The following is a 23,843-nucleotide window of genomic DNA, read 5'->3' on the forward strand; positions in this document are numbered from 1 at the left end:
GTGGCGAGCCGCTCCTCCAAATCAAGGCTAAGTGGCGGATTCATCAGTGCCTTGTCGAGACGGAACGCTCGCCCGGCGGTGACACAGAGATGAGGCCCTGATTGGGACAAATACGTCTCCCTCTGGTGTCAGCTCTCATTCACCGGTCTGAGCGCAGGCTGAAAGAAAGACAAATGTTTTGATTAGGGGTCTCTCTCAATGTCACAGTGGCCAGCGGAGAAGAATGAGATGAGGCTGTCTCCAAGGGAAGCGCGAATAGCTGTAGACGATGAGAGGAAAATGGATGTCTCCGCCGTCTGGAGGGTGTCGAATGGGGATTTTATGAGTCAGAGAAAGCTCAGTGCTAGCATCTTTTTTTAATGAGTCCACATTCCTTTTTCTGGAAGACCATTTCAATTTCTGGCTGGTGATTTTTTTTTTACGTTTCAGGATGTAATGAAATGAATGTTGCATAATGGTCATGGTGACATAGGTTCTGTTAGTTATTCCTAAAGTGACAGAGGGTTCCTGCACCCCATTCCATCTTTTGTCACGGCTGGGTCGACGCTGCAATCAGAGGACGTTTTCAAAGACAGCACATCCGTGATTGTGATGAACTTCTCTGTGCAACCGTCAGTAGGCATTCTAAATTGCTCATTGTGTTTGTGATTGATGTCTTTCATAGCAGAGAACTTACCTTTATGGAGATGTGTGACTCCCCATGCATCGCTCATTCTTGGAATTCCATTCCATCTGAAGCAACCTGAGCATTAGCCGCCTTATCGTCTGATAGATGTTCGCAGCCGTGCTTCAGTCTAGTTTAATCCATTGGAGTCACCTGGAAACATAATTCCTAACGTGCTTTCATGGAAATGAACTTGAGGCTGTTGAATTATGCTGAGCAGATGTGTTATGTTGAGCCATCTCAGAGGGGGCTTTGCTCTCCTTAAAGAAAGATCTATCTATCCATCTATCTATCTATCTATCTATCTATCTATCTATCTATCTATCTATCTATCTATCTATCTATCTGTAACTGGCTGGAGGCCTTGGGCGGTGCATGTCTCATAGTCTTTTGTACTTGCAGCATGCGAATCAGTTGAAGAAATCAAAGTCGCTGAGCCTACATTTCTCTCCCCATCTCACACACTTATGCTGTACTCTTATTCAGTTTGCCAGAGACTATGCAGACTTAACCCACCGTCTGATATAGCAGAATATTGTCTCATAAAGAACAGAATGTTGAAGTCGATGTTCCGCGGCTTACAATGAATAGAGGAGGAGAAAACATACAAGATCGCTTTGCAAGAGAAACCTTGACAGATATGACACATACATTTCAGTGGGATGCTGTAAACAGTAAACAGCTCAAAGTGTCATAACACTGTTGAGAAACCCTCATCTTGGACAAACAAAAAAAGTGGCACATTTATAGTATTCCCTGCCTACCTTTTCATGTCTTGCCCACTATTTTAATGAAGCTGGCAAATAATTGCTCTTATGCATGTTAAATATCTGTGATAAAATTTACAAACATGTCTTTTTGTTTACAGTGATGCTGTGGAAATCAGGGCACAGAAAACATTGATCATCTTTTAAGAGGAAAATGGACATTAACAGAAAAAAGAACAAAAAGTGACATTATACTTCAGCAGTCAATATGGTTAACACATTATGCTGAGGTCGGGTTTTTTCCCTGATTCTGGAATGACACCTTTTGTGGGCTGAATAAATACCACCACAGATATTTCAGAGCATGACAATTTGTTAACAAGTCCTTTGACTTATTAAAACCTGAATATGAATTGAACACTTTCTCTAACCTTTCCTGACACAGATGCATGCCTTTGGGCTTTATTTTCCAAGGGCTTTGATCTATCTCTTGATTTAATCATAGTCAAAGAGCAAAAAAAAGGTCTTGAAAGTCAAGGTACACTTTTATCTTGTCAGCCCTACAAAATATGAGTTATAGCTGGACAAAAGGCAGCTTAATGTGGCTCTCTACGCCTGTGACATATCGTGTAATAGAAAAATGGGACTCTCCCTCAAAATATATGACATGCCTATTGGACTAAGGCCCTCTCCACATCGCATCCATCAAATCAGCCACCTGAGTCTGTTTCAAACGCTCATCATTCCTTAATGAACATGATCAATCCCAATGAAAGCTCACTTTGAACACCCTTCAAGGTCCCTCCCCTGCACACAGATCCCCTTTGCAAAGCATCAGGTGTCTTGACATCCATACACTGAGTAAACACTCAAGTGTTCATGTGTCAGCAATGAGACAATTGCACGGCCGGCCTTGAAGGCTGATCACTTCGATGTTCAAACAAACACTTTTGTGACAGAGAGCACTGAAGAGCCAGGAGGAGATGAAGTGGTGAAAGTTGACAAAGAAAGGATGTAACAACGGGAGTGGAGAGACAGAAGGGGCCCTTCCTATTCAATCAGGCCCCATCTGAACTCCCCAACTCCTTCTCCTTTCCATCTCCCTAGCTCATTTGCATCTCTTTTATGTCCTTACTTTCCATTATGCAAAAAAGTGTAAGCTAAAAAAGTAGTCCAGTTTGCAAAGTGAGTCTCTCCATCTCCCCGCAGTTTTTTAATCAATACCAGCCAGGAGAGGGAGGTTATGCGGTGTTCAGTCGCATTTATACTAACTAAAATATTAGAACTGTTCTCTTTGAACTGTAGTTACCTTGGAAACCAGCCCACAGTAGTTGCAGCTTCATAACAGTAATTATAATCACTGGTCAGACTGGGTCTCTTGTTTACAGAATAAAGTTCACATACTGTATGTACAATGAGTTGACCACTTTATGTGTAATTGTTACAATGTGTAATTGTCAACACTTAAAGACTGACAATGATCTCAGACTTGTATGTGCTCATTACAGCACACTCTCCCTCTATCCATCATAAAAGATGTAGAAACTGATTTTTTTTTTCTCTGTTTGGCATTTAGGAAGGAAGATAACTTAAGAATCTATTCCATGGCCCATGAAGCCTTAATGCACTTTGGACCTAATTGCATGAAAACTGCCAGAAAAGATGCAGGCTAGAGAGATCTAATAAAAGGCTTCTGGCCTTTGATACTCCAGCGTCCGATGTCCATGAAAACTCACTTCCTCTGGCCGTGTGGCTGATGATAAAGCGTGCGCCTGCAAGGCCTTCCTGCTGTTGCCATTTGTAATTTTTAGAAGTGATCATCGGAGGCGATCCGTCTTGATTGTGCCTTGGCAACTGTCGTGCTCCGCTAATGCGCAGCGCGAGAGAGGGCATAAATACAACGTCTTCCGGCAGCACTGATGTTTATCTTCCCTGCTGCACGTATTTGCATTCCCACAGACAAATTTTACTTATAATGGCAGCCATCTCAGCACAGATAGGCTTGGTGTATTATGTGTCAGCTTATTTGTTTTACCAGTGGACAGGCAGGCAAAATGTGTTTTGAACATTCTGATGAGGGTGATAAAATGAAAGCAACGCATGCCTCATCTAATGGATTTGATAGAGCTTCTATGAAATATTCATTATTGGTAACTATTGTTGTAACTTTGCCAGCTGTAGCTGAGGGATTAAATGTTTTATATTAACAAAATAGCCCATCTAGCAGAAGCCTAGGTACAATGGAAAATAAAATACAGCATTGTTCTATATCACAATTTGTCTTGCAGTTCTGAAGATGGTTTGAAGCTTTTGAATTCCTGTAGGGAAAAAATAAAAAAAAACTTACAAAATTATTATCTTTATTCACCATGGTTTCTGGAGAGAGAGAACGCCAACAGTAAATACCATAACAAATGTGTGAGGCCTCGACATCCTCTCTCTTAGCAATTTCCGTCTTGTTCCTTCCTTCTGTAAAGGTAAACGTTTGTTCTTTGTCACATGTAATTTCCACTTTTCAGTTCACATTGAAGGCAATTTTGGTCAGAATGACTTGAGTTTCTAAGAGATTGCTGTACCTAAACCATTTCCTGTGCATTGGCCGTAGGCGTATAACTCCTTTCTATGTTACTGCATGTTACACTTTCCATGGAGGTAAGTTATTTTCAGGAAGGTGAGCCAAGCTATTCATTTGTCCATTTTCAGTAGCTTTCATCTGGAGCCTTAGTGTCAGCCTGCCCCCGTACTTTTATAGCGAGCTTAGTGTGCTGTGACTTATTGTGTCTACTCTCATGTGTGCATGTGTGTGTGTCTGTGTATTTGTGTATGTGTTAAGTTGTGTGTGTATCATGCATCATTGTGTACATAAGCATGCATTATAAAAAAAATAAATAAAAAAAAGCCAGGTTATGGTTTTAACAAGTTTAGTTGACCAAACATCAGGAGAATGACCCTCTAATTGCCCTATTAAACTCTTATAAGCAGGAAATCAATCACAGCTAATCAGAGGTAGTGGGTGACTGATGTGGTGACCCATGACTTCTTGATTTAAAGTCATTACATTTATATTGTGAATAAATTAGGCTGTAATGCACAGTTGATCGAAGCATGACTTTCAATATATTATGGCTGGTAATTAGCTGCTATCACAGTCCTGTTGCAGTGTTGCTTTAACACCTGCACAATCGGAGAAATATCATTCAATCTGCTTCCTATAACAAAGTTGTCAAGATGCGTTTTCAGACATTTTAGAGGTTGGATGTATTATCAATCCCAATAAAGCAAGCTGGCTTGTGCAAAAATGGATGGGAGTCTTATTACCTCAGGCGAGGTGGAAGTCCTCCTTTTGTGGTTTACGTCCTCTAAATGAATTGATGTATCTCACAGCAGCATGCCTCACTGGCGATGTCAAATTAATGATTGCGCTGCAGATAATTAAGTGCGCCAATCATGGCCATCAGACTTATGGTGAGAATGAGAGATTGCATGCTGGAGTAGTGGGCGTATGACTAATCAGCGCCTGGTGATGAAGGGCAAGAACATGCGTCTCTGTCTCTGCCGAGGAGAAGGACGTCTGGTGAAGAGATGGAGAGGGTGTGCTTTGTATAAATGTCCCCTGTCAATCCCTAACCTGCCATTCTGTTTGAGAAGTCGGGCGACAAGGCAAAATTAGTTGAATTGATGGGAACAAAGCTATTGATATTACAAACAATTAAGAGCTTTTTTGTGCTTTTCAAGGCGTCTTCAGTGACATTTAGACAGTTAATGGATGCAATGATGTACTCTGAAATAAAAAAGAACGATGCAGAGTGCTCTACACACACACACACACACACACACACAGTAGTTATTTACGATTCCCTCATTTTTTAAGGATATTACATGCCTACACAATAATTCCATCTAGGTAAACCAACCAATCTTACAATGCCAGTGATGTCAGTGACATCATAACCCAGGTTATTGGCTATCATTATCATGGGTATGGGACTGCATTTTTCTGTTTTGCCTTGGGTGGCATACTAGAACGGACTTTTACTTTTAATAGATTGCATTTAGATTACGTGGTTGTACTAAGAGTCAATGATTTTTTCTTATCTCAATCATTTGCTGCTTCATACTTTTTTCTGTGCAGTGACGACTGAGAATCTCCATTCTGTTACATAGTGTTAGCCGTCCCTCTGTTTTCTCCATGCGTTTGCATTGGGCTCGGGTGAGTAGAACTGATGAGCTAAACTGATTTGGTAAATAAGATCTAAGGATGAGCTGCAGATAAACATTTGGATATGGAACTACAGGCAGAGAGATGTTAGGCTCAGATTGATCTGCCAATCAGGTGAGGCCCAATAGGCAAGTTTCAATTAGGAGAGAGATAGATTTAGATAGCATAATCCATATTGCAGGCAACTTGTGTTTACTTTGGTCCTCAGGCCTGGATTAAATGAACCACTGGAGTTTTTTAGCCATTGTTTTGTTCTCAAATAATTCAGAGCCTTGCCACAGGTAATATATAAAAAAAAAAAATCCTGTCACTGTGCTGTTTCCGGTGGGGTGCGTTTCATTTTTGGGGTGAAAATGAATTGACGAGTAGCGGCCCCTGCAGGGTGAGTGGATAATATTTTTCACTTGACTCCGGTTCCGATGGTCACTGCAACAGAATGTACAATACTGACAGGATTTAGTCACTACTTTCACACTTTTATCAAAGATGGCCGGTACCTGTCAGCTATGGCAACTGCAACGAGTGGATGAGAAGGTAAAAATAAACCTACCTCCTCCCCCTGTTTCTCTCCCCCATGCCTCAGCTCACACACCGCCGTAGACTATCTACTACAGCAGAAATGTCATATAAAAGAAACCATGCATGGTCACATGGTCACTAAAACGCAACACACACAACTGACTCACCCTATCCTGAAGGCCTCCCGCCCCTCCTCTAAGTGGCTGGTAGAAAATGCTCAGGCCAGAGGGGTAATAGTTTTTGATAATGATCCCGGGCTAAGCTTTGGTGCTGTGTGGCCACATGCTGCACAGACAGCATGCTGATTAGTTCTCTGAAGTGGCCTGGATGTGTGTCCGTAACGGTAATTTCCAGGCCTGATTGGCAAAGAGCGGTGAGACCGGGGGCAGTTAGCGGTGGGGGGAAAATAACGCTGGAGTGTGTGGAAATGCAGCAGCCGTCCAATGGTAAACAAATTATCTGAAGTGAAATGACAACATTAGGCCAGGCAAAGTGCTCGTCCACATTATGAAGGACGCTCTGTGCACAGCCTTTAGCTGCCTGTTTTTTGATTTCCCTTTGAAATACTAAGTCTCAGTAAAGCTCTCTGGCCTCCCCTTTCTGAATGACCCAGGGCATTCAATCAAAACCAGCATGAATGCTATGATTTGATGATAAAGAACGGATTCACCAGTGCGTAATGCTTAGAAATTTGTAGACCAAAGGGAGTCACCCTTGTAAATTACTAATCCGAATGATCTTGATACAACATATAAAAGAGATATAAAATATAGAACATACAAAGAGATATCAAACATAGAAAGGATGGGGGTCTTTTATGGTTTTTTTCTATGCTCAGAACTGGAGAAATTTATTGATGGCCTTAGAGAAAATCCTCTCTTTTCTGTTCAATAGCTGGAACTTTTTCGGTATTTTCATCAGCACTGCAGTATATTTTGTTGTTGGCTGTTCGTTTTATGATGACTGTCATGTTCTGTATCCATCGGGATTTCACTGTGCCTCCATTAGAGAGAGAGTAGAGTTTGCACACTGGTGAGCGATACATGCATTATAACCACATGCTGAGCAATGTAGATCTTCAGATGTGGTTGAAGAATCCCCTCTAATCCTTCAAGATACAATCTGCAATTGCAGGATGGCAATTACAACAGGGCACTCCCTGCTGAAACACTGTTGCTCCACATTATATTGTATTTATTGGATTGAAGTTAAGTTATAATGAGTTGAAAAGGTCACCAAAACTTTATTTTCCATGTAACAATCAAACCAGATATGTGAAAAGCACGACAATATGATCTATTTCAGTCATACCTATTTATTTAGCAAATGCAAAGTCAAGTATTCCCCTGTTACTGTCACTAATCTTCCCAGACAGTATATGACGACAAACTAAGTATACGCATCAGTTCTATTCAATGTTGTATTCATAGTTCCGATTTGGCTACTTCCTAACCTGTTTCTCCATTGCCGTGAGGAGCTGTTGCTAAGTGAGAAAGCCACCCGCAAGACTGTCTGTTGTCTCTAGCGACAGACACCAGGTATCTGTTTCTCACGTTGTTAATGCCCACACATTTACACAACCTGACCCCTCTAATCAGGACCCATTTGTCTCGCGGCACATTGGTGTTTCCAGGCTGTTTTTTTTTCCACTAGGCTCCCTCTCATCCGCCCCATTAGGATGCTTAATAAAGCGTTATTAACGTGGATCTCCAGTTCTGCCGCCACCTGAGCCTCTGCAGGATCATCCCCAGCTGTCACTGTCAGTGGTGAAAGCCTATGTGAGGGGATTGATTCTTAACTGGGACACCTAGCCTTTGAAAATGTTTAATAAGTGAGCGTGTTTTCTTTAGCGGTTTGCAATAACCTTTTAAAGACTAACTCGGTTTAGTTTGAGAAAAAAAAAATCATACACGCAAATATTTGTGACGCAAACACTAAAACAATTAAACTGTACGTTCGTTAAAAAAACTCCCTAAGCAGCTGTAACTGCTGCACACACACTTCCTTCATGTGAACAGAGACACTCTGCCTCTGCAGGTCTTCCCACAGGTTTGTGGTGCTGATTGGTCGGCAAAAACTTCTCTTCACGCCAAAGAAGACGCTTTGATGAACATGAAGCTGAGTGTTGAAGAAATATATCCAAAGTAATTAGTAAATAGCTATTTTATCTTCACAAAAGCAATACAAGCATTTCTTTCCCCCTTATTTCTTCATTGAACAATAACAGAGAAAATCAAATAGTACTTTGAAAATTTAGAAAAGGAGGAGCCACGTTTTGGAGGATGAATCTGGCAGATGTGACGGAGCTTCGTTTAGGGCAAAGGAGATGAATGAATAGATCCACCTTGATGTGAACCCCCCCCCCCCCCCCCCCCCCCCCCCCCCCCCGCCACTACCACCCCCCAAAACTCCTCAAACGCACCGCCCCGCTCCCCTATTGCGGTGCTCTTCTGTGGCGTGACTCAGCCTGGGCTTTCAAGTGAATGAAGGAGATCTCTGTTTGACTGGTCAAGTGGCATGTGAAAGGCGGTGCCTGCTCAGTCTTTGATTCTCTCCGCCACTCAGGTATTTTAATAGCCCTTCTAGGTCAGCCATCTGGGAAAGGCACAGTGCTTTACCCTCTACTATGATCATATTCAAGTCTGTATGAATACCTCACCTATTCAAGAGCGGTTTTGAAACATGTGGGTGATGAGGTTAGAATGGCTGAAGAAATGTATCATGTAGCCATTCACAGCTGAGATGAAATCAGCTGAAATGTGTGTGTGTGTGTGTGTGAGAGAGAGAGAGAAATCACAACAGAAAGCTCAGCAGCAACTTGAACAGAAAGAGCAAGTGCATATACATTTTTGTGTGCACTAGTAAGTGCCACTTATGATTCAAAGGAGTGCAGGATGAGCATGTAGTGCCACCGTACAGTGTGTGCCAAAATCTGCTTTTTTTGTAGTGTTAAAACAACACCGTCGGACGCATAAAACCGCTAAGAAAAATGTTTCCTTTGATTGAAGGCTACAATCAAGCTGATTATCGTGTATCCTGTGTGTAATATAGTTTTGTCTGGTGAGAAATAGATCTGTCACACAGGGTAGCAGCATGATGGGTATCTGCAAAAATCATCCAATCTGTCTACTTTTTATTTTTTATTTATTTATTTTTTTGTTCAGTAACAGATGAGGTGAGGAAACCAGAGGGGGGGACGGGAGGAGTGAGGAGGGAGGGAGAGAGGGATGGAGGGAGGGAGGGAGGGAGGGAGGGTCTGTTGTAAGGAAGTACGCGGGCATTAGCGCTGCCAACAGAGAGATCCCACCGACATTAAATCAATTACAGCACAGGTTGAACTGTTTGATAATAGCATTCCTGACTGGGCAGATATATAAGGAGCGGAAGAAAAGGCAGGATTCCCCGGCGTTTAGAGCTGGGGGTTTTTTTTCTGACACATGCCAACCGATCTGTCGAGTGTCTGCCTGCGCTCGCGAGCCTCGCCCGCGCGCCGACCGGTTAGAGATAAGCTCCTCACGTGGGAACACGCAGTCCTGATCAAGGCGGTCTGGAGGGCAACGCGTATGGTGAGACGCAGTTGACGTCTCACCTAGCAGCCAGCGTCTCCTATAGCTCTAAATATACACACACACTCACACACACACACCTACACACACGCCAAATCATTTACCAAGGGCTGACAAAACAGAAATGTTAGTCAGGGAAATTCGAGAAGCTGTCGAGTCTCCAGATGATGAAGAGCCCATTATATGCTTTGAGATACATTAACAGGGTGCATTTTTTTTCCTGATGATGGTTTACTAATGGAGGTGCATTCAAATGAGGCAGTGTACAGGATTGTGTATTTTTGAGTGTGTGTGTGTGTGTGTGTGTGTGTGTGTGTGTGTGTGTGTGTGTGTGTGTGTGTGTGTGTGTGGTGCGGTACGTGGGCATGTGTGCCTGTGAGAGTGCATGAATCAATATGAAAACTTCTGCTTACCTCCTTAACTAGCTATCCATCACACGGAGCTCAGTTCTAGACTGAAAAATGACATGTGGATTCTAATGGCATATTTCACCTAAATTAAAATCATTTTCTAGTATGACCACAATCTTTCCTCTTATGTGGCTTGAAGTCATACAACAAAGCTAATCAATTTCCTGGTCTGTAATAGGATGAGTAATTGCCCTCGAATATAGAACTAAACACAGAAAGAAACACAGTCGATGATGATCTTGATACACAGATGCTGGAAGACGAAGACATAATCTAATGTGTCGTTTTTGCTGTGGCTCTTAATTCTAGAAGTGTGTGTGTGTGTGTGTGTGTGTGTGTGTGTGTGTGTGTGTGCGTGCGCACGTGCACGTGCACATGCGGATGTATATTTAAGCATAACAGGAGTGTGTGTATGTCTGCCTGTGTCGGTGCCACCACACATAACCAGAACAGAGAGGGATACTGAGTTATAGAGCAAGGTGGGTCCATATTATCCTTGGCTTTCCGGGCAATTGGACTTGAAAGTATCGAAAATGAAGAGAAGAAATAAAGAATGAACTGAACTCAGCAAAGTGAGGGACAACAAGTGTCACTTGTTAACCTCAGAGTGCATGTGTGAGTATGGATTCGTGTGTGTGTGTCTGTTTGTGTTGGCTTTAGACGATAGACAGCTTCAGAGCCTGCCAGTGTTTCTCTCTACACATCAGTAGTGTGCCCCCTCAACTCTACCCCCCCCACCCCCCACCCCCACCCCCCCTCCGTCCGTCCAACCCTCTTCCCCTCTTCCTCTAATGGAGTTCATTGCACACCACTTTCCGCCTGAGCACACGGCAGCGGAGTGCGGCTAATAACAGTCACACAGTTGGAGTACATGGGTGTGAGCCTGAGTTAATGGCTGCCACTAACACGGTGTTGGCAGACAGGATAGTGTTACAGTAGCCAATGTGGTGTGTATGGGACCAGCCCATCCGTATGTTGAAATTCCTACATAAATGAACCCAGCTGAGCTGTGACGGCTGTCTCTTAGCCTGCGCTGCAGTCCTGGTGTTGCGCTAACGCCTCTGATGCGCACACAGCATCTCGGCTGAGTGTCATGAATACTAAAAAATGTGTATTCCGTCGTTTAGGCTTCTTTCAACATGAGTTTGACAAGGAGTTTGACTGAAATTGGTGGGAATGGGTATATGGTGTACTTTCCCTTATATTTGTGTGTCATTCTGCGCCCGACACATAGAAAGCGGATGTGTTTAAGATAGGGATGGGACGATATATTGAAATTCAATATATCGCTATACAAAAAAATGACAATACGCATCGTGGGGCAGAATAATGAATGACGATATTAGATATGTATAGTAATGACAAATGAGATGACTTTCCTGTCGCAATTGCACAAGCTCTCCATCCAAATTATATTATTTGGACTCTGTAATGACATTTTTAAATTGTTGTTTACATTCTAGCAAGCCAACGCCATTGCTAGAAAGATTTGTGCCTCAGAAATCAACATAATTCTGCACAGTCAGACTTTGCTGTCACTGAACTTTCATTTATTACATCGTGTCATGGTTGTATTGAATCTTGAATTGAACCCCATATCACGTATCACATCGTATCGTGAGATAAGCATATCGTCCCATCCCTAGTATAAGACGTCACCGGTTCCATTCTTTGACCTTGAGTTTTTGTTTTTTGCTTTGTCCACTCTTCCCGAATATATCATAAACATTTCCCCCCTTTTTCCTTTTTGTCCTCAAGGGGTGGAGGCCATGTTTTCCCAGCAGCCCCAGGACCTGGTGGTGGTGGCGGGCCAGCCGGTGACCTTACCCTGCTCCCTCCCCGGTTACCACGGCGTCGTCCTGTGGATCAAAGATGGCCTCGCGCTGGGGGTCGGCAGAGACCTTTCAGGTAAGGAACAGCATTCATCACCCGGGTCGTGTCACCCCTCCTCCATCATGCGCCTGTTTCCACCCTTCTCCATCTCCTTCAACCCCCTCTGCTACATGCACTCTGTCATCTAGCTGTCACATTCAAATTTCTCCCAGCGCTGCTTTTTGTCATTTGAAGACCCTCACTTGTCAACATCCTACCCTCTCCCAAATATATCACTCAGCTGATATATAGAGAAAAGAGATGCCATAATGGTCTTTGGGTTGCTCACTTCAAAACATTTAATGAGTTAAAAAGTGCACAACAAATCAAGTCAATGAACACAAATAAGTGTTCGAGAGAGAGAGACACTCAATAATTGTATTACTCAAAAAATCATTTCTCTCTCGGTGTTAAAGCTACACCTAATTCTGTGATACTTTGTGTTTGGCAGAGAAGCACAGAAACCCAAATGAAATGTGAAATCAATAATGCCACTGGTCCTTTTCTGGTACTTCAGGCCGGTAAATGGCTTTTTGAAGAGTAGCTCACGTCCTCTAATTACACTGCACCTCTTGTATAATTGCCTTAATTGTTTAATTTGGAGTAAAAGTGACTGGCTGCACCGTCATTTAGTGGCCTGTTGTTACACCACTTGAGGCTTTATGTATATTCATGACCTTGATGGATATCAGCGGAACACATAACGCCTCCGAATAAATATTTACAACCTTTTTAAGCATTTATATCGAATGAGCAAATCCATAAAAAGCGTGGGATACCGGCGTCGTTATTGAAATGATCATTCATTTCCCACCTGAAACGGAGATCCACGTGAATCCATGCGCGGCCCTCTGTGCCCTTACAGAGCAATGCAGAATATCAGTCTTTATTATAGAGCTATTGGATTTTCCTCACACACCGCCTCGCCACAACCACTGAAGAATCTATAGCTTGTGTCTAAGAGTAATTGCAATTCAAGGCACGGTGGTGCAATATCCAACCGGGGTCGTTTTTAAAACACAAAAGTCTCTTATGATGGGGAACGATTAAATATGTATTCCACTTGAGATCGGGGGTCCGCTACCCTCTGACCTTCAGCGAGTGCTCTAGTAAGCCTGTCCTGTCACCGATAGTGGTCCATAATTAAACCTCAGTGGCTGACGGAGCCCCAATAAAGCCATCCCATTCCCTGGCCAGGTCCTTATCAGGCCCAGGGGAGGCTGAGAGCTTGCAGTAAACAATGGTCCAGCAGTCATAGAGTCTCCTTTGGAGGAAGAGGAGGGAGGAAGGGGAAAGGCTTACAATGGCCAGATACAGTACAGTAGATTGGTAGAGAGAGAGAGAGAGAGAGAGAGAGAGTGGGTCACAGTCAGAGTGGAGCAGAGATTTAGAGTTTATTTTATCTTATTCTATTTTTATTTGTTTAACCAGACAGGTAGATCAAGAACTAATCTCATTTCTGCAGTGGCCGAGACAGAGAAATGAAGAGACCAGAGAGACAGGAGAGGAGGCAGAGGGGCGCGGGAGTCAGGGGAACAAGCTCGACCCTTAACGACACATCAGTGAATAGTTTAACAGTCATGGACAGGAGGCAGTGATCCTGACCTTAGCCCGCCCCCACTACCAGTCTTTTCTCTTTATATGGATCAGTGAGCAGACCTAAGATGTAGACGCTTGGAGTGAATCTAAATGCGTGTCTTCCTCTCTTAAGTCTATAAAGAAAAAAAGAAATCACAGTGTTTTGTATGAGGGGGAATGTAGTTGCCTGCCTGGAGAAGATAGGTCCCTAAAAAGCAACAGTATGATACGGACAGGGGCTGAGTGCCTTCTATTGAGACGGATGACACTTCTTTGAAATAAAGTGCTCCGCAGCTGTCCTTTTTATCACTCCTGCCTACATAAACAAGCAGTGCAGTCGGCAGTAAAAGACTGATGGTACATCCACTGCAAGATGCACACAATGAAAGGAAAAGTGGCAGCTGTATACATAAAAAGTGCGCAGCATCAAATGTTGCGTGGAGCATTTCAATAATATAGGTCTGCTCTGCTATTCATAGAAAGAAGCTGCGTCGGCAACAGCGTGCTCCGCCTGGGACCTGTTTCCATTCAGAGGAGCAGTGATTAAACTGAGAGAACTCTTTCACCATTCAGTGCAAGAAATCAGAGCACAAAAGCCAATGATTCCTATCTGTCCCTGAATTTCCTATTCGTTCCCTTTTGTGCCCCGCTTTTCTACTCTAATTAAAGAGAAGTACAGTAGCCCCCAAAGCGGCTCAGATACATACCAATCAATGGCATGAATATGCATGACAGACCGCGAATGTATCTGCCGCGCATGATGATGGCGATTATAGACAAAGCACCTACTAGAATTGATTCTAGTAGTAGTGGAATGAATTCTCCAGGAGTGCACACAGTGAATGATTAAAAAATCGAATTGTTAGCATATACTCCTGTACTATGTAGGCAGAATACAGGAGACTCACAGGAGGAACTCTTAGACGCTGGCAATTACAGTAGCTGGCAAGCACGTGTCGCTCTTGCCTTGTCTCCTGATAACAAATTGAATGCTGGTCACCTGTTCTCAGCTGTGGCTAACCTATTTCTATCCCCTAGTGGTTACACTGTGTGAAACATGTTCTATAGGTGAATGCTATAAATCACCAGGCCACACCTCTGCGTGTTGTATGCACACACACACACACACACACACACACATGCACGTACACACACACACGCCATTGATCCAGCCCAGAGACAAATCCATTCCTCCCCTGATGGATTCATTACTCCTTAATGGGCCTATTTTACATTGTTTGCTTTGGGTAACACGTTGTGTCTTTGAAATTCACTGAGATCAATGGTCGTTCACAGACACGCATCACATGCACAGAGGTGATCAGTCTTCACCTGTTCCGGCACAAATTTTGTCATATTGAAAAAATAAGGTGGTTATAAGGCAAAAAACACATTAGTGTTCTTTGACATTAAGTAAATCATATAATAATACACTACCGTTCAGAAGCCACCGCAGCTGCAATTTACTTTTCGGGTGGCTCCCGCTATGAAGCAAGAGAAGCACAGAGATGAAACTTCACTGTAACGGAGCCAAATCCCAACACAGCAAAATTATTCTTAGTTGGCCAGAGGCAAAGATGAGGTAATTGACCAGATCAGCTATTTATGTAACAGAAATGTACATGGCTTGTACCTTTCTACGATGAAGAAACAACAACACAAAAGTGCAGTCGTAGTAAATGGTGCTCCTGCGGTACATAAGCACTCACTGGAAATTAGCTAGACAAAGGTCAGCTCAAGGTCACACCATGCAAAATGCGCAATGATCATTATCCTAGTGATCCTCAATGGCATCATTGCTTCGAATCTCAATCTCAGTGAATATAAAATTGAAGTGAAATGGCTCTCTGGGTGACCTTGTGCACATAATGGCAGGTCCTCTATTTTAGGGCATTATTCTGAGCACGAAAAAGGAGAAAGCTCCTTTTCGTTCAATGGTTATTAATATTATTAATGGGAGCTTTTAGTTGTAATCAGGTCTCTATTAACCTTGTTACATTTACAACCTGCTTTTACAGTAGCTCAGCTACCACTCAGTGAATGACATATTGTAGCAAGTAATGAAAAATGCAAATTTTTTACCTGTTTTTAGCCCTAACCCTTTCCATAAAACATCCGCTGGTGCATTCTACATCTCTTCCCATTGTTTTTTTTTTGTTTGTTTGTTTGCTTGTTTGTTTGCTCGCCACATATTTTATGCTTCTCTGTTTATATTCTCCCTAGCTTTTATGTTTATGTTTAGACGTTCTTTTGTCCTTCGCCCTCCCACTGTATAGACCCTTAAGATTAAAGGCTACACGTAGGAGGATGAAATGCAGAGAGTGGCTTAATCGGCTGTAACTCACCCCACCAGCATAAAATGAGGCCCACTTCATGCTCTATTAAAGGCAATGGGATTCAATGAAGCAGCCGTCAGTAATTGGACTTTCGGCACACGATGGGTTTTGCAAGTAGACGAACTCAAGGACTTACAAGCCGTTAGAGGGCTGCCCAGTCTGTTATGTTCCTTTTGGGTGCTAAAACATATAACCTGCCTGTAAAACCTCTATAGTGAAATACTGAAGTGTTTGGGAATCTCTGAAGTGAACATGAGTCATAGCCTGGCCGTTGCTGGGAAATCGATATTTTACCCCCACCCCGACATTCTCTGGCAATGATCCAACAGTCGGGTTGGCGCTGATAGACTTTTTGGGTGCTAAGTGAAGAGTGTGGGAGTCAGATGTGTGAAGTTCCTTTTTACAAACCTCAAAGTTGGAGAGAAGCTTTTTTAAGAGTCCAGTCTTGTTCTGCTGTAAAATCCTCCCAATCCTATCAACTACTTTCATCGTCGATCAATTACTAAAGGACCTCGGGAGGAAAAAGCAATCTTTAGCCGGAAATTCTCAACATTTTGTTGAGTGGAATTTTTATGAACAGACTTTCTCATTTCATCTCACATATCCACAATAATTAGAACGAGTGAGGGAGAGTAAAAGAGAGAGGCATCTTCAGAGACGAGCAATTCCAAAAGCATGAGAAATATCCCATAAAGCTTCCCAGTCAAACACATTCTTCTCCGTGATTATTTGCCCCAGCGGAGGAATGCACTCCACAACACACTCTCAATGCATATTTGGATAACAGTTGTGGGGATATCTTTAAAACCACCTGACTTGACTTGTGTAAAATGGCCAGGTCTCTTGGATATTGCTCTGCTTTCTTGCATTATTAAACTATAAATCATTCCGCAGAGCAGTGCTGAAACATCTCAATCTCTAGCTGTTCCTGTTTACAGATGCAGTAAAATATCATTTCTCCACAAGGCGGGAACCTCCACAGCCACTCATTAACATTGCCAGGAGTGTTGTAAAAATATGTATTTTAAATTTACTGTGCTTGCCTTGTATTAAAGTGCTACGTGGTTAAAATCGCACATGTGTTTTCACGGGCCAAATTACTCACCCGCCAACTAATCTATTCTGATGATGCAGCTTAAGTAAATTTAACACACTGAAGCTAATGTTATTTTTTCAACAAAGACACATTTGTTTTTGCGTTCACCAATTACAATTAGTAATTTGACACTAAATTGTATTACGTTATTAGTAAGAAACATGTGAACATGTAGCCCACGGATGTTTTTCTTTCCTGTTTGTCTTTTTGTTGTCATTATGAAAAGCTTACACCAAAATCTCAATGCTGAATTTCATTTCTCGCATTTGGCAAGCAAACAGGATACTGATTCTGAAGGTGTTTACAATGAACGAATGTGTTTGTGCTGCAGGCTATCCTCGTTACACAGTGATTGGGGACCACAGTTCAGGAGAGCATCACTTGCGAATCCAGCGTGTCGAGCTGACGGATGACGCCGTGTTTGAGTGCCAGGCTATCCAGGCTGCCTTGAGGTCCCGCCCTGCCCGCCTGACTGTGCTGGGTGAGTGTAGATTAAACACACACACACACACACACACACACACACACACACACACATTTTGCATACCTCCCTATTGTACTAGTGCCATCCGCTTCCACTCACTGACTTTTCACTCTCTAATCACACAGCATTAGCAGCAAATGCACACAAACCAAACACACAAAGACACAAACAGATGCAACACACACACACACACACACACACACATTCACACACATGCAAGAATGCATACAATATGACAAAATATTCACAGCCTTGTTCAATCTTTCAAAGAGAAAAGCGAGAACCAACAACATATTTTGCGAGAAAAGCATCAAAAAGCAATTGTCTCAACAATTAGCGTTTCCCATCTGGCAGACAGTGCAGAGCATCACTAAACTTTTTCAGACCCTTACGTTCCCACTTTAATTTCCTTCCTCCGCACGTAGCCTCCATTTTCATTATTAAGCCTGAGAGGTTACTGGTTCTTAATTAAACTTTATTGGGTTATCATTCAGTGTTGCCAGTTCTGCCTTATTGGGCAGCATTAGTACAATCACTGGCTCACTTCTCTTTTGTGGGCCCTTCCAGCTTCCTGCTGCTTCTCTTTTCCCCTTCCTCTCACCACCTCCCACACTGGTGGATGGGCAATCGCAGGAAAGACAGCAGGAGTCAATGACAGAGCCAGAGAGAACAAGGGAAAAGGAAAGAGGAGAGAGGGAGGGAGGGAGAGAAGGGTGTCTGCCACGCAGTATCCTCGCCACGAGCGACTGATCCGCCTTATTGATCCAGCCTAATGAAAAGTGAAACTAACGATTTGTAGGGGAGAAGGCAGCAGGAGAAAAGGAGAGAGGGGAAGACAAATTGCGGCCTAACGTCTCTCCGGCTGCCAAGCCCCCTGCAAATGGATATGAATGAATAATTATGAATACTTCTACAGAGGGCTAAAAATGGGGTCTGTGGCGGCTGCACTTTCCACCTTCCCCTGCCATCTCCCTCTCTCTCCACCCGTTCCGCCCCTTCAAAGTTTACCTACTCTGAATCATCGGTGTTGTACGCAGTAACTTGGTCGTTTGATCACAGCATCAAGGACAGGGGGAGGAGAAGAGTCACCGATAATTCAGGATGCACATCCATACACTGTGCTTACCAAGGTCACTGTCGATTGGATTTGATCAATTCAGGCATTAAACTACTTTTACTCTCGGGCTTTTTAGGTATCAAAATGAATGTCAACCAAATGTCATGATTAACGGTGTAATCTTTAGCCTGCTTAGTATACTTGGGAGATTTCAGAAGTCCGAAAAGAGTGAGGACAGCTGCCATACCTGGGTCAAAAAGAGTAAATACCGCACAGAATTCGTATTGTCCCGAAGCTGCAAACCCCCACCCACCTGCTACTCAAAGTAATTAAAAAAAACACAAATAATTTGCAAATGCCTGAGTCTGGACTGCGAGCTGCGTAGCGGGAAGTACAGTAGTTTCCTATTCAAGGTCCTAACAAAATGAGTCATCGACAATGAGAAAGCGGAACCATTTATTCCAGCTCCTATTTGGCTGATTGAGGGTGAGAGAGTTTATCATTCCTCCCCATAAGCCTCCGATAGAAGACGTTTGTTTAATCCCCCGCCGAGCCGGCTGACTCCTGAATGCGCTGCCAGGGAGAACCCTAGGCTGACACACACGCAAGGTAATGGGAGAAATATATGCAAGGCCTGTGTCACTGCAAACTCCAAGCTGTCAATTACCTGCCAGTGGTGACAGAGTGTGTCTATCGACTTGGAAGACAGCTACGGCCCCACACACCTACGCACGCACGCACACACACGCATAGACACACGCGCCATATGCTTACGTACACACCAACACCCCCCCCACACACACACACACACATACACACGCAGTCTTCCTTCTCCTACTTGACAGCAGAATAAATCTAAAACTCTCCCCTTCATCTTTCATAACTCAATATCGGCCCAAGCTCCTCTCTGCGCCATATCAGAGGAACTTTTCTCCTCTTGACTTTGATAAGCACAGAAAACCCACAACACAGACACTGAGTAACACTTAGGGAAAGACCTTCTCCACTAGCAAAAAAAAAATAAAAAAATAAAAAAATGAACCTTTTCCATGCACATCTTTCTTCTTTTCTCCTTGATCTGCTAAGTTTGTCCTTGAAACGCTCATAGTTCACCGGAGCCAAATATGTAAAGTCTCTCCGCTGACCTTAATTAGCCTGCGCATTTGCGAGAATAAAATGTCCAATCAGGAGGAAAGTCCCTTATTGAAGACAGAATCATGCTCAGCAAGTACATCAAGTAACGAGGGAAATGAAAGTGGAAAACAATGAACACATCAACATTCATCCTCAGAAAAAGAAGTTCCTGGATCAAAAGGCTCCGGCTGGTGAGCGTCCCCCATCTGAGAGCATGCATGGCTTGCAGGCTTACCCCCAGATGCCTAAGGAGAATCAAGGTCTTGTGAATTAGTCATGAAGGTGGAGAATGGAGGGTTTCTGGTCCAAAAAAGACCCCCGAGGCTAATTATATCCCCCGCAGCAAGTTGGCACTGCTCCAAACCTTTGCTCTAATGTGTTCACCTTGGTCTGGGACCACTAGAACGAAGGGAAGGGAGATCACCACTGTTTGATTAAGGTCTTTAGCTCGGAATCGGTCCAAGGAGCTTGTTCATTTTTTTCACGAAGGAAAATGTGTTGCGTTCATTGTCATGATGGAATGTGGCGCCATTTATTGACTCACTGCTGACATTTTAATATCATCTTTCTGTCTTAAACACTTTTTGTTTCTCTGTCTCCATCTCTCTGTCTCTCTCACTCTCTCTCTCTCGGTCTATCTCACCCTCTGAATCATTACTAGTTAATGCAGAGCCATGGATTTCTCTGATTACTGAATTTGCTCTCCAATATGAAAAACTACATTAAAGGGATGCACAGTAATGTGCAAAGTAATGCCGACAGGCTTTGTACATCCATAAGTAATCTCTGTTAATTGAAGTTCTGAAATTGCCCATCAGGAGATATTTACTTTGCCAAAGATTAACTCCAAAGAAAACAGAGTTGCCTAGACGAGTCCTCAATATTACATTCGTTCTCAAGCAAATCATTAATTAGAGTTGAACTGCTACGGGTGTAGTCTGTTTCTTTAGTAATAATTACAGGTTTTCTCGCATCACAAGCTCCTTGACAGTCCTCTAACCTTTGTTTGTCACTTTATCTTGAGGCTCACAGCTCTCAGATTATTAATTTATAATTACAAGAGAGCAAGGGATGTGAAAAAACATTGCCTTCCAAAAGTATACTAAGGGCAAGCAAGGGTGATCGGCTTGGTTTATTTTCAGACAGGCGTTTGACAAACTTTTTATAATGATTTACTTTACTTCTGGCTCTGCCCAGTGAAGGGTCATGAAATATATCAGAGCATGCTATTGAGATCAAATAGAGGCTTTTAATGCTTTTAATAGATCACTTAACTGAAAACAGACAAAATGTAGTTTACAAAGCTTTATAATACATTAAGAGCAAACATCTCTCTTTACTTAAGGCAAACAAAAACACATAATAGGCAGTCATAAAGCTCTATCATTGTGCCTAGGTGTGTATTCATAAAAGCACTTATGAACCATTGTTGGTGCATATACAGTAGATATTGTCAAGAGACATTATAAAGGTTTCAATAGGTTTAAAATGATCATCAAATTATGTTATGTTAACAGTTAATTATAACTACAATCATAATGTAGTTAATGCATGTACTTCATCGAAAGCATTACCTAATTTCCAAATGTTTGTTAAGAGCGATTGCCAATCACGAGCAAGCATGCTGTATTGATTTTAAAATAGTCTAAACGTTCTGGCACTCATTATGTTTGCCAATGTGACAAACCGCATCCATCTGGTACCCGGGTTAAAAAAAATACTGAGAATTATTTGCAGATATTAATTTACCCAGCCTGAGAGTGAGTGCGTAGAAATAGCTTGTCTCCCTGTGTCCTGTATATGTTTTATAATGCCGACCTCATGTCTGCACCTACTCTCACTCTGCTGGGAGATGACTGACTGTCTCATCAGCATGGCGTTTTGTAGCTTTTTACATTTGGACCTAGCCCATGGATCCGGTTCGTCCTCTTGTAAAATTGAGTTGTACAGCTGAGGCGGGCGGTGGGTGAAACCTCAAAGATCATGAATGCAAGTCATTCTTCAAAATTACTTGCATTCATGAGCACAGCATGGCGCCGGTCTTCTTACAAAAAGAATTTAGAGCATGCCATTTCAATGAGCCATTGTGTTGATATTTGAATTTCTTTTCCTGCATTGTCAATGTTTTGGACACAGCATTTTCGCAACAATATTCATGTAGACAAAAGCCCAAGGGTATCTTTTTTGTTGTCGTTTCAAATTGCAAAAGCTGAATCAGCCTTTTTGTGTGGATAAATCTGAATTCATTATTTCTCAAGGATCACAATGTCATCCCCTCAGTAATAGAGGTGAACTTTCAGGAAAAAAATGAAACACCAAGCAACTAAAAGATTTTATGCTGCAAACAAGGCACAACAACTGTTCCACACAGTTCAATTGTTCATTGTTTGTTTATTTCTTTCATGGTATTGGGAAGTGTATGTTTGTGTGTGTGCATATGTGTGTATGTGTCTGAGTGCATGTGTGTGTGTGTGTGTGTGATGTCTGTCTGTGAACATTTATTCTCTTTATTTCATCATTTAAACTAATTGATGAGAATCACTCTCTCTCTCTCTCTCTCTCTCTCTCCCCCCCCCCTCTCTCTCTCTCTTTCTTTTTCTCTCTCTCTCTCTCTCTCTCTCTCTCTGACTGATGCTCTAGGACTGGCGTGTGTGCCAAAATCTGAGATACTCAAATGAAAACTTTGCAACACTCCATTTAGCAGTTCACAAAGAAAAAAAAAAGAAACTATCTTTTGTGCCTCCTGTGTATGTAACCAATTTGTCTCTTACAAAAGTCAATTTAGGTCTAGCCAAGCATCTCTGCTGAAGTGAAAAGAGATAAGGTGTCCTAATCGGCAGTCATTTTGGGGAGGAAATGTGGCTGTAACATTTATATTACTCTGCCTTTTCCGCCATTTCGTCTGAAATACGAGATGGGATGATAACTACATCTATGATATCAGAGAGGCTGTGAACAGGTGCATGATTATGGTAGACAGACTGTATGTAGGATGGGTTTTTTTTTTCCCAAGTGTTTTAACAGAAGGAGGAGAAGTGACACGAATACATCTGTGCTTTGCAGAACAACAGCACCAACTGTGTGCAGTTGTTGGGCTGATTTTGATTCACACTATAAAGCACATAAGTTTGCCGCTGCTAATTGTAATTGTCCTTCCCCAACTAATGATTGACGTGAAGAAAAATGTAAAACCGTCGGCAATGATTGGCAGATCCTTGAAGGAGAAGCATTTTTTTGTACTTGCCAGAAAGAGATATTTAAGTAACTGTGCTTTTGGAATTCAAAGACCACCAGCACTAAACACACACACACACACACACACACATATACCGCAATATAGCACTACACAGCCGGGTGGTGAGCAGCAATGTCAGTACCCTCCCAATCTGTGGAGAGCAGCTTTTGGGGCTGCACATGGCTGCGCTGTGACGGAGCAGGCTCTGCATGCCTCTGACAGCTCTGGCATCTCCCCACCCCTCATCTTCCTTATCCGCATCATCCTCATCCTCATCCTCCCTTCCCCCCGCTCCTCTATACGGCCCTGCTCAATTGGTAGATCATGGCTCTAGCACTACCACGGTTAAAGGATTGAATCTCACTGAGGTCATTCATGATAAAAAAAAATAATAATTTGCGCTCATGGTACTGTAAGAAAAAAAGTGCATAAACAATAAATAATAGCATATACTGTACTTCCCACTCCATCCCCTCCTCCTTTTCCCTTTCATTCCCATTCCATCTTCCTCTCCCTCCACCTCAACAGTATATCTTTTCCTTCATCTATCCCACATATGCACCTTTTCCCACTATCTGCCTCTTTACCCCTCAGTAAGTGGCCAACATACACTTCCTGATCCCCGCACTCAACAGTCCTCTGCTGCTTGTTCATGTCTTGTACACATGTAGCAGTGTCTGCCATGCTGATTCTGATAGCCATCACTACTTGCTGGTGGTTGAAAATTGAGAATCCATGGAAGAGAGCTGGGTGAAATGTGCTCATCTCTGTCTATCTCTCTCACTCTTTGTTTCCCATTCATTCACTGTTCCTTTTCTCTCCGTGTCTGGTGTGTGTGTGTGTGTGTGTGTGTGTGTGTGTGTGTGCGCGCACATACACACATGGCTCAGGATCTTGTGGCTTTCAAACAGGTGTACAATGACAGCACTTGAAGAAGGCCGGTGATTTGGGCCAGTGAGCCACGTA

General features: G+C 42.8%; 1 protein-coding gene across 1 annotated transcript in view; it reads left to right on the plus strand.

Annotated features, from left to right (window-relative positions):
* Window positions 1–11,854: 11,854 nt before the first annotated feature.
* Window positions 11,855–23,843, plus strand: part of kirrel3b (kirre like nephrin family adhesion molecule 3b) — a 57,540-nt gene continuing 45,551 nt past the window's right edge. The window contains exons 1-2 of the mRNA XM_071917409.2: window positions 11,855–11,993; window positions 17,299–17,448. Of these exons, the coding sequence (XP_071773510.1) occupies window positions 11,855–11,993; window positions 17,299–17,448 (289 nt within the window). The remainder of the gene's footprint in view (window positions 11,994–17,298; window positions 17,449–23,843) is intronic.

The sequence above is a fragment of the Centroberyx gerrardi genome, chromosome 6 (genome assembly GCF_048128805.1).
Source record: "Centroberyx gerrardi isolate f3 chromosome 6, fCenGer3.hap1.cur.20231027, whole genome shotgun sequence".
NCBI classification, from domain to species: Eukaryota; Metazoa; Chordata; class Actinopteri; order Beryciformes; family Berycidae; genus Centroberyx; species Centroberyx gerrardi.